Source organism: Saimiri boliviensis, chromosome 16 (genome assembly GCF_048565385.1).
Source record: "Saimiri boliviensis isolate mSaiBol1 chromosome 16, mSaiBol1.pri, whole genome shotgun sequence".
NCBI classification, from domain to species: Eukaryota; Metazoa; Chordata; class Mammalia; order Primates; family Cebidae; genus Saimiri; species Saimiri boliviensis.
In genome coordinates this window covers 67,923,975-67,936,145 of record NC_133464.1, presented here as the reverse complement: position 1 = coordinate 67,936,145, position 12,171 = coordinate 67,923,975, and the positions used below count along the sequence as shown (strand labels likewise).

General features: G+C 37.4%; 1 protein-coding gene across 4 annotated transcripts in view; it reads right to left on the bottom strand.

Moving 5' to 3' along the window:
- The window catches only part of VWA8 (von Willebrand factor A domain containing 8), a 372,198-nt gene that overhangs the window by 99,712 nt on the left and 260,315 nt on the right, over positions 1-12,171 (bottom strand). For all 4 annotated transcript variants that reach the window (XM_003934387.4, XM_074387788.1, XM_074387787.1 and 1 more), the window contains 2 exons: positions 10,886-11,081; positions 328-409 (listed from right to left, as the gene is read on the bottom strand). In XM_003934387.4, the coding sequence (XP_003934436.2) occupies positions 328-409; positions 10,886-11,081 (278 nt within the window). The remainder of the gene's footprint in view (positions 1-327; positions 410-10,885; positions 11,082-12,171) is intronic.

The window sequence follows — 12,171 nt, the reverse complement described above, 5'->3', positions numbered from 1 at the left end:
TTAATAAGTATTAAAATTTTTGTAATACTGAAAATGCTATTTCAGATACAGAAAAACTTATTAGAACAGATCAAAGAAAAGAGAACAAAGACTTGCAGGCTGTTTGACTTATATCTATGCAACATTTGAATATTTTTACAAAATGAAAATAAAAATGCCAGGGAAACATGTAGAGTAACAGCAAGATAGAAACCAACTGTAACTGGAAAAAAAAAGAGCTTGCTATTAAAAGAAGCAAAAAGCACACACATTTATTCTCGGTACTTAGCAAGAATTTACTCATTTTTTATGACATACTAAGCTAAGAACAAAGGTGAAATGGATTACCTGGGAATAGGGATATATCGGAGTTTCTTTGATTGAAGATCAGTTACTTCTATATAACCAGATGTTTGTGGAGGAGTAACATCTACGAACAAATCATGACATGAGCCAAGTATTAAATTGCTGCAAGATACCAAAATGCTGCTAAAAGTAGAATTGAGTTATCAGTAGCCGAGGGTAGAACTCTGGGATCTACTTGACAAAGTACTAGATCAACCCTCATGGATAGACTCAGAATTATGCTTCTCTCAGGCAAGCATATTGGGCTGTGATTCTTTACTGTCAGAAAATAATTTTTTTCATTGTCTTTGATAGCTTCCCAAGATGAGTCAATGTTTTAGCACTTACTGTTTTTTTGAAAATATTTCATCATCTGAACTCTATGTTTTTCCTTCTTAGCAAGCAACAACAATGCAGTAAAATGTGGTGGAATCGGCACACTCTTTAATTAGACTGACCTGGTAGGAAGTCCTGGTCCTGTCTGAGCTGTGTTATGTTGGTCAAGTTATTGACCTCTCTGAGGCCTGCTTTCTTCATTTGTAAAATGGGGATAACAACTCCATTGTAAGATGGGGATAACAACCTCAAATGACAATAGCATCTGAGCATCATAAGCATTATCTTGAGGAGAAGATGAAATTAGTGAATGCAAAGCACCTATAGGGGTTGCTCATCACACTGTATCTGTCATTATTAGTGCCCTGCAAGGCAGAGAACAGTGAAGGCAGTGAGGTGAGGTCTTTTGAGTTTGGATCATAATCCCAAAAGACACAATTCTGAACGCCATTATCCTGATTGTTGACATCTCAGAAGATAGATAAAAATTCCTAAAGTCTAAAATCCTAAAAATCACAATCATGGTATAGTTGCATTATGTTACACAGAGCTATTACTTTGTTACTGTCTTTGTTTGAAAATTAAGTATGATTTAAGGAGATGTGTATAGGTGCCAAGTGACAAAGGGTATATTTGTGGACTTAATTTTAGGTGCCAATTGGACTGATTACAGAATACCTAGAAACCTGGTATAGCATCATTTTGGCTGTCTCTGTAATCTGGAAAAGAAATTAGTATGTGAGTCTGAGGGAACCAGGTAGGGAAGACCTGCCCTCAATATTGGTGGACCTCATTCAATCAGCCAAGAGCCTAGAGGGAACAAATACAGAAGGTGAACTGGTCTCTCTCCAAGAGCTGGGCCAGACTTTTCTTCAACCGCCAAACATAGTAATATGCATGTATGACTTTTCCCTTTTTGACCAATTGCTTTATGAATATGGCTCATGTGCTTATAACTATTATACTCATGTGATGTCATTAGTATACCTGAGTGTTTACGCTTGCAAAAAATCTATGTTATTATTGCCTATTTTATTGCGCAAAGTGGTCTGTGAAGTGTTCTGGTGTTTTGTTTGTTTGTTCTGAGATGGAGTCTCGCTCTGTTGCCCAGGCTGGAGTGCAGTGGCACAATCTTGGCTCTCTGCAACCTCCATCTCCTGGGTTCAAGCGATTCTCGTGCCTCAGCCTCCCCAATCACTGGGACCACAGGCATGCATCCCCAAGCCCCGTTAATGTTTGTATTTTTAGTAGAGATGGGGTTTCACCATGTTGGCCAGGCTGGTCTTGAACTCCTGACCTCAAGTGATCTCCCTGGCTCAGCCTCCCAAAGTGCTGGGATTACAGGCATGAGCCACCACCCCTAGCCTGTTTGTGGTTTTTATGTTTCTCAAATAAATCCCCTTTTAAAAATGTAAATAAATATCTTTTAAATAATTTTAAATTTATGTTTTTCCAGAATTATATTCTCAAGATTTTGATCTTTTGGGATTGTGTCAGACTTTTAGACTTTAGGCATATTTATCTTTTTTTTGGGATTTCAGTATCTGGGGTTATAGCGTGGGAATTGTGTCTTTTGGGATTATGATCAGCTCTCAGGATTCTGGATAGTGAAGAATATGAAAAGTTGGGGAAGGAGAAGATAAAGAGATAAGGGAACCAGAGCCCTCAACTAATTCTGTAAGTGTTACACTCATGTGATGTCATTAGTATAGCTTAGTGTTGGCTTTCCAGCAAATTCCTGGGCTTTGCTGATTGCTATTTCATAACGCTTAGTAACCGTCATCCTCAAAATCATTAGCTGCCACCATGGTGTGTCAGAAACCCTGCTCAGTCTTTACAGAGAGTGCTTTTGATACTGACAACAACGAAGACTAATAATTCCTGTCTGAGAGATGAAGAAACAGGCTTACAGAGGTAATATAATATGACTTAACTTGGGGTGACACAGCTGGAGAGTGATGGAGATGGCCTTCAAACCCAGGCTTTTTAGCACTAAAATCTATGCTATGGCCACCACTCCACACAACTTCTACTTGAGCTAGCCCTAGGGCAATAGCTATTTGTAAAATCATCCCATTTTACAAAATCTTGGCCACTAAGTTCTCTTAAAAAAAAACTCCCCTATACAAAACTCATGCTTTTTAAGATTTTGTCTGTTTCACTGTCTAGTCTTTGATGACAATTTCTGATTAGAATGATATATCCATTCATCCATCCATCCATCCAACCATCCATCCATCCATCCATCCATCCATCCATCCATCTATCCATCCATTCATCCATCCATCCATCCGTCTTTTGCCACAGTTTCTGGTTGGAATGAAGTATCCAGGATGTCCACATTGAATTTATCAAATGTAGTTTACAAAAGACAAGAAATGTAACATTTTTATTTCATACATGCAGTTGAAGCTTTTAAAATAGGCCAGCTGAAAAACTCAACATATCTCTTATTTATTTAACAAATGTGTTTGAGTTTATTTTGTGCCAGACATCATATGAAGCACTGGGGATATACAAAAGAAGGAGATGTGGTCTCTGACTTTGAGGTGCTCACAGTAAAATGAGAAAAGTTCCTCTTTATTAAACCACTGTGGCCTCTGGGGACTTGGAAAGGATTCCAGAGTGGGAATCACAGCCATGAGGCCAGATATGAGCTGCAGAGCTAGGCAATGAATTGTCCCAAGAGACAAACAGCTCAGCAGGAAGAAAAGGTGATGTGCAAGGAGAGGAATGGGTAAGAAAATAGAGTTACTATAGTAATTTGACCACCCAGCTGGATTAGCTGTCTCCAAGTGGCCATTTGTACAAAACGAATATGCTTATCATAAGTCACGCACAGTCTGCATTGGAAATTCTGCCTGTGATAGAAGGTCAGTCTTGGATAAAGTTTTGCACCATATATCGTTTTTGACAATTCCTGCTGCTTGAACCTAGCTGAAGTAGGTTGAATTATTTATGGTCCAGGGTTCTTTGTCAAGAGTGACTAGTTACTGAAGCTGCAGAGATGAGCAGAGCTGCCTTGCTAACTAACTTACATTTTGGCTTGCCATTTAGTGGCACTTTTAAAAATAAGGAATAGTATTAAGTTGAGCTACTGCCATCAGCACTTTTAGATTGCCTATGAGAGCAAAGTAAGCCAACTTATTTCAAAATATCTTTTTTCCCACATCTTCCTTTTCTTTTACTTTGCTAATTAATTCCACTGTGAGAAAATGCAATAATGACTGTGTCTACTCTTTCAAGAAGTAGAAAGCAAGAATTTTACTCCTGTTATTAAAAACTATTTTCATATGTCAGAGAAGGGTAACTGTGGCTACAAAGCACTTCAGGGAAATATTAAAGGTGGTGGTAGTAGTGGTAGTAGCAGTAAACAAGTATAATAAAAATGGATGATTACTGATTTGAAAATAAGTCAGTTCAGACGAAAAGAATATTTACACAAAGATTCTTGACTGAATGAAGGAAGTGAAAACTGTGGCCACGTTTCCCTCCAAACTTAGCCAAGTCCTCACCCATCCATTTTAAATATTTTAACACTGGAGTAAGGATGGAGGCTTAGTAAATTTCCATTACAGTTATAATCCAGGTGGATTTCAAAGATAGGTATAAACTGTATTTAGGGATTAGTTCACTAACCATTAAAGGGAAGTCACTGCAGCAGTGTTTATCACATAGTTCCCATGAATAGTGGGGACAGTTTACATGCGCAGTGCCAAGGTTAGAAGGAGGTATTAAAAACTGTCAGGCAAAACAATCATGACGATTTTCAGAGGGAAGGTGAAATGCTATTAAAAACTCACTCCTTCTAGAAATGTAATTTGATGTATACCTGCTAATCACTGGGTTTAATACACTTCTGTATTCACAAACAAAAAGAGTGATGTGTGCCCCCAAACGGTGCTGATACCAAATCTTTGATTTCACTCAAAGTTAAAAAAAAAAAACAAAAAAACTGTACTGCTTTCAATCAAGAAACATTATTTTGTGTTTAAAGAGCTGAGACCTGTGGTTTAAAAAAAGCTAACGTTTAGCTAGAAGAAAAATAGTTGGAAGAAAGCAATAAATTTCTCCCCATCTGCATTAAATAAAAGTTACCTCATTATTGTGAAAGCCACCAGGAGAGTAGTCTTTACAGTTGATTTCTTTATAAAAGGCTGATACACATTAGTTCCAGACTAATTAGATGGTTGGATTTGATTTACTTTACCCAATTATTCTAACTTGAATTTTCACCAGAGATCTACACGCACATAGAAAGGCTTAAAGAAAAAAACAGAGAGCCCCTGCTTTACCCCTTGTGCTCCCCACCACCTGTTTCGTGCCCCAGAGAGACACTTTCAACTTTTAAAGCTATTTCTGTGGTATTCACCTTCATCTTTATGGCGCCCTCTTGATTTTTTAGCTTCAGGCATTATTTCTTGCCTTCTTCCCAAGCAAGAAGAGAGTTTAACTCTTTTTCATTCCCCTATCCCCCACTCCCTATTTTCTCATCCCCCCAATCATTCATATGATAATTTTGTTTGGATTAATATATAGTGCTTATATTATTATAATTATGTAAATGCTAATCACAGCTTTACTATGTCTTACATTATCATTACTTTTTCCTGTATAACTTTTTGCTTTTATTGGAGTTAATAGGCAACATGTTTTGTTTGCTTAGTTTTATTTAGTACAAATTTATTCCCAAGGTTCCCTAATTGTTAAAATCTCTAAATATGTTCAAATATATTGGGTTTATTAATTGCACTTTCTAAGAGACATCTCTCCTGAAATTTCATCAGTTCTAACATTAGGCCTGTGCATGGCTATCACCCTTCAATCTTTGTTCACCATTCTCCTAGGGATTTTCACTCATTCTTTCTTTTTTTATAGCGCACATTTATAAAATTCTTCCTCCATGCCAGACACTGTCCTCAGCACTTTATATACATTTGGAATATTTCAGTAACACTATGTAAACAAAAGAAGGGGAATAAAACTTTTAGCAACTAAGAGAAAAATGGCTAAACACATAGGTAATCCTTGGAAGAGTAAATGACAACATATGAAAGAATGCTCAAATGTACTAGAAGTCAGAAAAAGATAATGTGAAACCACAATAAAAGTGTGACCCTTACAAAAGTAGATTAGGATGGGATGTACCAGGACCTCCTTTATGCTACTGAAACATCTTCGGTAATTTTGCTCCTATATATACTCCCTACAGACTTTCTTTCACTTTTTTTTTTTTTTTTTGAGACGAGGTCTCGCTATGTTGCCCAGGCTGGAGAACAGCGGCTATTCACAGGTGTGATCTCACTACTGATCAGTACAGGAGTTTTGACCTGCTACATTTCCGACCTGGGCCAGTTCACCACTCCTTAGGCAACCTGGTGGTTCCCTGCTCCCAGAAGGTCACCATATTGATGCCGAACTTAGTACAGACACCCGATCGGCATAGCGCATTACAGCCCAGAACTCCTGGGCTCAAGCGATCCTCCCACCTCAGCCTCCCGAGTAGTTGGGAATATAGTCATGCGCCACCATGCCCGGCCAGACTTTCAACATATACACAAGCAGAAAAGTGCAAGACTATTTGTAGTACTGTTATTTGTAATAGCAAAAAACTGGAATGAACCTAAATTTGCATTGACAAATAATAGATGAATAAATTGTTGTATGTGAAGCAGTGAAAATAAAAGTAGAACTATCAGTATGGATGATGACAAAGAGTCTCTCCTTGACTGAACTGTAGTCAGGCTTTTCTGAATCCTCTTCCCAACTAGGTCCCAATTCTTGGGCTTCTGTGGTCATCTCTGCATTGTTCAATGCTAACAGTAATCCTGCTAAGTCAGTTTAACCAGAATCCCTCACCCTTGATATCTGATTGGGTTCTCCATTCTCCACCATCCCCCAGGTGATGTCAGATCACTCTGGCCTGCTCTCAGCAAGGATCCTATTAGGTTTGTTCAGCCAGAATTCCCTCTTACCCATGATGTTCCCTCTTAGTAATTTTCCATCCACTGACCCCCCCACCCTGCTCCTTCACTTATTTCTGCTTTTCCATGTTAAATTCAGAGATGAGTCCCATATCTCTCCCTTACTACAAAACTTCTTTGCAGTCATCCCTATATCTATCAAGATGGCCCTGAATAAAGACTACCTTGTCATTCTGTAATAAATGTCATGAATTATTTTTTTCTTTTGCAACAAATCTCACAAACATAATGGTGAAAAAAAGACCAAATTACAGAAGAATAAACATAATATAATACTATTTGTATGAAGTTTAAAAAACATAAAAAGCTATATATTATTTTGTGAATGATTAGTACTGAACTCACATTCAGAACAGAGATTACCTCTGGTTTGTCAACAGTGAAGGGGAGAACACAGGAGTCTTTGACCATACTGGTAATGACAGGTAATAATTGGTAATGACTTACCAATATGGGTGGTGGGTGCAAAGATATTCACTGTATTTTTCTTCAAACTTTTGTAGGCCTGAGATATTTCACAAAAAAATTAAAATACACATAGCAACATAAACACACTCTTCCTGTCCCTAAATAGGAAGTGCTATGAGAGAGTATGACAAGGGCACCTAATTTAGATTTGAACAAAACCTTCTGAGGAAGTGACATTTAAACTGAGACCTGATGGATGAGAATGAGTTTGGTGGTTGGGGGGAAGGGGTGCAGCAGAAAGTTGGAAATAATTTTGTGAATTCAAGTTAATTGAAAGAAGTCAGAGAGATACATAATGGATAAATCATGCTGGAGTTTTTAAGCCAAGTTAAAATTTCTAAACTTTATCCTAGGGACAATGTGACCTGAGTTTTGTTTTAAAATACTACTTTCTGGCTGGGTGCAGTGGCTCACACCTGTAATCCCAGCACTTTGGGAGGCCGAGGAGGGTGAATCACAAGGTCAGGAGTTCGAGACCAGCCTGGCCAAAATAGTGAAGCCTGTCTCTACTAAAAATACAAAAAATTAGCTGGGTGTGGTGGTGGGCACCTGTAATTTCAGCTACTTGGGAGGCTGAGGCAGGAGAATCTCTTGAACTTGGGAGGTGGAGGTTGCAGTAAACAGAAATTGTGCCACTGCACTCCAGCCTGGGCGACAGTGTGAGACTCCACTGATTATTATTATCATTTTGATTATTATCAAAAATAATAATATTACTTTCTGACTAAAGCAATTTTGAAAATGAAGAACAAAGTAGAAGAATCTATACTACCTGATTCAATCAAGACTCACTATAAAGTATAAAGCTATAAAGTAATCAAGAGAGTATGGTATCAGTAACGGCATAGACACATAGACCAATAGAACACAACAGAGAATCCAGAAATAGACCCACTCATGTGGGCAGCTGATTTTCAGCAGAGGTCTAAAGAGAGTGCAAAAGAGAAAGGACAGGACAGTTTTTTCAGCAAATGGTGCTAGTGCTGGAAGAACTGAATATCCCATGCAATTAAAAAAAAAAGAGCCTCAATCCATACCTTATACAATGTAAAATGGATCATAAATCTAAATGGAAGATATAGAACTATAAAACTTCTAGGAGAAAACAAAGATTTGCCCTTCATCGAAATAAGAGAAAATGTTTGGAAAGTATCTCTCTGACACTGAACTTGCATCTAGACTAAAAGACAATCAGAGTTCAGGAGTTTGAGACCAGCCTGAGCAACATGGCAAAACCCCATTTCTACAAAAAAATACAAAAATTAGCTGGATGTGGTGGCACATGCCTGTAGTCTCGGCTACACAGGAGGCTAAGCTGGGTGCTGCTTGATCCTAGAAGGCAGAGGCTATCATGTCACTACACTCCAGCCTGGGTGACAGAGCAAGACCTTGTCTCAAAACAAATAAACAGAACACTCAAAATTCATTAATAAGAAAATAAATAACCCAATTTAAAAATGGGTAAAAGATCTCAAGAGACATTTCACTTAAGAAGATACACATAAAACAAAATGCTCGACATCATTAGATGCTGGGGGAAAATGCAAATTAAAATCATAATGAGAAATCACTATACTCACCAGAATGGTGAGAAACTGACAATCCCAAGTGCTGACAGGGATGCAGTACAACTGAAACCTCCACTCATTGCTGATATAAATGCAAAATGGTATTTCCACTTTGAAAATAGTTTGGCAGTTTCATCATATGATGCAAAAATGCCATTCCTAGGCATTTACTTAAAAGAAGCAAAACCTTATGTTCACTTAAAAACCTGCCCACAAATGTTCATAGCAGTTTTAGTCTTTATTGCAAAAAACTGGAAACAACCAATAAATAGTTCACCTGGTGAATGGATAAGCAAACTGTGGTACATTCATATAATAGACAACCACTTGGCAAAACAAAACAAAACAAAACAAAACAAAACAAAACAACAAAACAAAACAAAAACTTCTGGTACACACATAACATAAAAAAAATAAATAAATCTCAAATGCATTATGTTAATGAAAAGATGCCAGACTCAAAAGACCACATACTACATGGACCATTTATATAATATTCTGGTAAAGGCAAATCGATAGCAACAGAAATCAGATCAGTGATAAGTTTTAGGTAAGGGGAGGCATTGACCACAAAATGGAATGGGAAGTTTTTGGGGTGATGAAACTCTTCTATATCAAGTGTGGTGGCAGTTATACAACTGTTTGTGTCTGCCAAACTCACAGAACTTACAGCAAAAATGGTGAATTTTACTGTATACAAACTGGAGCTTAAGAACCAATGTACACTGTACTTTAAAAACATCACTCTGTTTTATGTGTGGAGAAGGGTAGGAGGGGAAAAGAGTGGAAGAGGTAACAATATCAGAAGGCTAAGGCAACATTCCAGTGTACAATGGTGGTGCTTTGGACGGAATATTGGTAACAGAATTGGAGACAAGTGGGTGGATACAAGATATATTTGTAAGGCTGTATATCAGAAGAGCATTGTGATTGCTTTGGATGAGATGTGGAGGATGAGGGAGAAGAGGTATCAAGGTGAGCTCTAGATACCTGGGTGAATGGAGGTGCACTAAACTCGGGTACATAACTTCTTGTAATTCCTGGAATGCTCTGCCAAGTCCTTGCATCTTTCACATGGATGGCTCCTTTCCTGGACCAAATCCTCCAACTGGTTAACTCTCATCTTTCAAGAGTCAACTCATAGCCTCCAGCATGGATTGTAAACTTCTCCTCTGTGTTTATATATCACCTTGTGAATATTCCTATCTTATTATACTGTACTACAATTGTCAGCTTATTTATCTGCCTCTTCTACCACAAAAAAACATTTTAAGGAAATGGTGATTTATTTTCCATGTGTTTCAGTTTGGAAGAAATTAATTCTAAATATTATCATATAATCAGAATCTTTCGAACTCTTTTACAGATTATAATACATTTAGTGCTATATTTGTGAAGTCCACACTAATACAATGAATACAGACACAAGATAATATATTACTATCACTGTGATGCAAAAAAAGAAAGTCAATGAATCAATGATCAGACTTTTTCATAGTTATCTGTTACGATGAACACCAGTGTGGTTCAATAAGATCAGCTCTAAACTTGGGATTAGAAGATTGTAGTGCAAATTTGGGCACTGTTGTCTGCTGGTGGGGTGATCCTGGGCCAGTTATTTTAGTTCTATGTTAGAATATCTTCATATACAAATTAGAGAGCATGCTAACAATAGGATGGGGTTTTAAAGAGCAAATGAATTTATACAAGGAGAGAGGATCAGCCCAGGAATTGGATATTTTATGTAGTAATAAATATAAGTTGACTTTCAGAGTGCTGTTAAGTGAATCAGTCTGCATGATAAGTCTGTGACTTTCAGTCTCAGGAGTTTAAGACAAAAGGCAGGTCTCAGTTTCTATGCCTAATACACTAAGACTTTTTAAAAGGCTCTGTGAAAACATGTTCTAGATAAAGCTATTGCATATATTGTGATATAAATGAAGATGAGTTCTAATAGCAGTGGCTACAACCACACACTGTGAAAATGAGTAAGAACTTTCTGAATACACAGAGGTCTTTTTAGTTACTTCTAAACTTGTCAGAATGATAAGTTATAAAAATGATAAGTTATAAAAACTTATAAAAATGTCAGAATGATCCATTTTTATAAGTATGAAATGATAATGATAACTTATCATCCTCTAGCAAAACCAAGCTACTTTAAATCACTTTTGTGAATTAGGAATTGGTGAGTTTCCTTCTTACCTTTTGGGTAGATATCTTTAAGAGGGACTTCTCCTGGGGGTAAAATCCTCACTACCTGATTCGTATCTAAAAGAGTCACACAATTGCTTTGTTTTGGAGTCCCACTTTTCTTCTTTCCTCCATAGAATGCTGTATCAATGCCACTTCGTTTATGCAAAGAGGATGGTCTCTTCCAAGAATAAACTTCACTGGGTGACTGAAAAAAAAAAAAAAAAAAAAAAGAAAGAGATTAAAAGTACTAAAGTACCATATACTACATTCACCACAACCTTAACAATGCAGCCCTTTAAGCAGATACTAGTGGGAAACTAATGTTTCACAGATATAAGAAAATCCAATTATTGGCTGGGTGCAGTGGCTCATGCCTGTAATCCCAGCACTTTGGGAGGCCAAGGTTGGTGGATAGCTTGAGTTCAGGAGTTTGAGACCAGCGTGGGCAAAGCGGTGAAACTCTGTCTCTACAAAAAATACAAAATTCAGCCAGACGTTGCAGTGTGTGCCTGCATTCCCAGCTACTCAGGAGGCTGAGGAAGAAGAATCATTTAAGCCTAGGAGGTTAAGGCTGCCCGGCTGCCATGATCACACCACTGTACTCCAGCCAGCCTGGGCAACAAAGTGAGACCTTGTCTTAAAAAACAAATAAACAAACAAAAAAACACAAGCCTTTTGGATGTGGTACAGGAAGGAGGTAGCTGCTTTGCCAATAATCATAATTTTCAGACAAGTATGAAATATATGTTACATTTTTATCTTGAAATCAATTACAACTAAACAGAAACATAGCAATTAGTTAAAAATAAAACAAACATCTATGCATAAGGAATGGAATATAACTAGCATTTTTGAAGATCTGGGAGGGCTTCAAAAGTGATTGGCTCCCTTCCTAATCATTCTCACTCTGTCTCCCCTAGATTTAACTCTTCTGGAATTTTATGTTATTTTTCCCTTGCTTTATTTTAAATTTTTACCTTATATGTATTTATCCTTCCTAAGATCATAAAGGTATTTTCTTTTGCTTTTTCTAAAAGTTTTAAGGCCTTATCTTTCACATTTAAGTTCTTAGCCTATCAGGAATTAATTTCTGTGAATGGTATGAAGTGAGGAACCACGTTCATCCTTTTCTCACATGTATAGCTTACTGTCCAAATACCACTAACTTTTGCCCATAGCAACAGTATCATAAAACACAGTTTATATGCCCGTATCTGTTTCTGGGCACTGTATTTTATTCTGTGGTGCATTTTTCTATTCCCAGCCCAATACACGTCTTTGTTACTGAAGTTTTA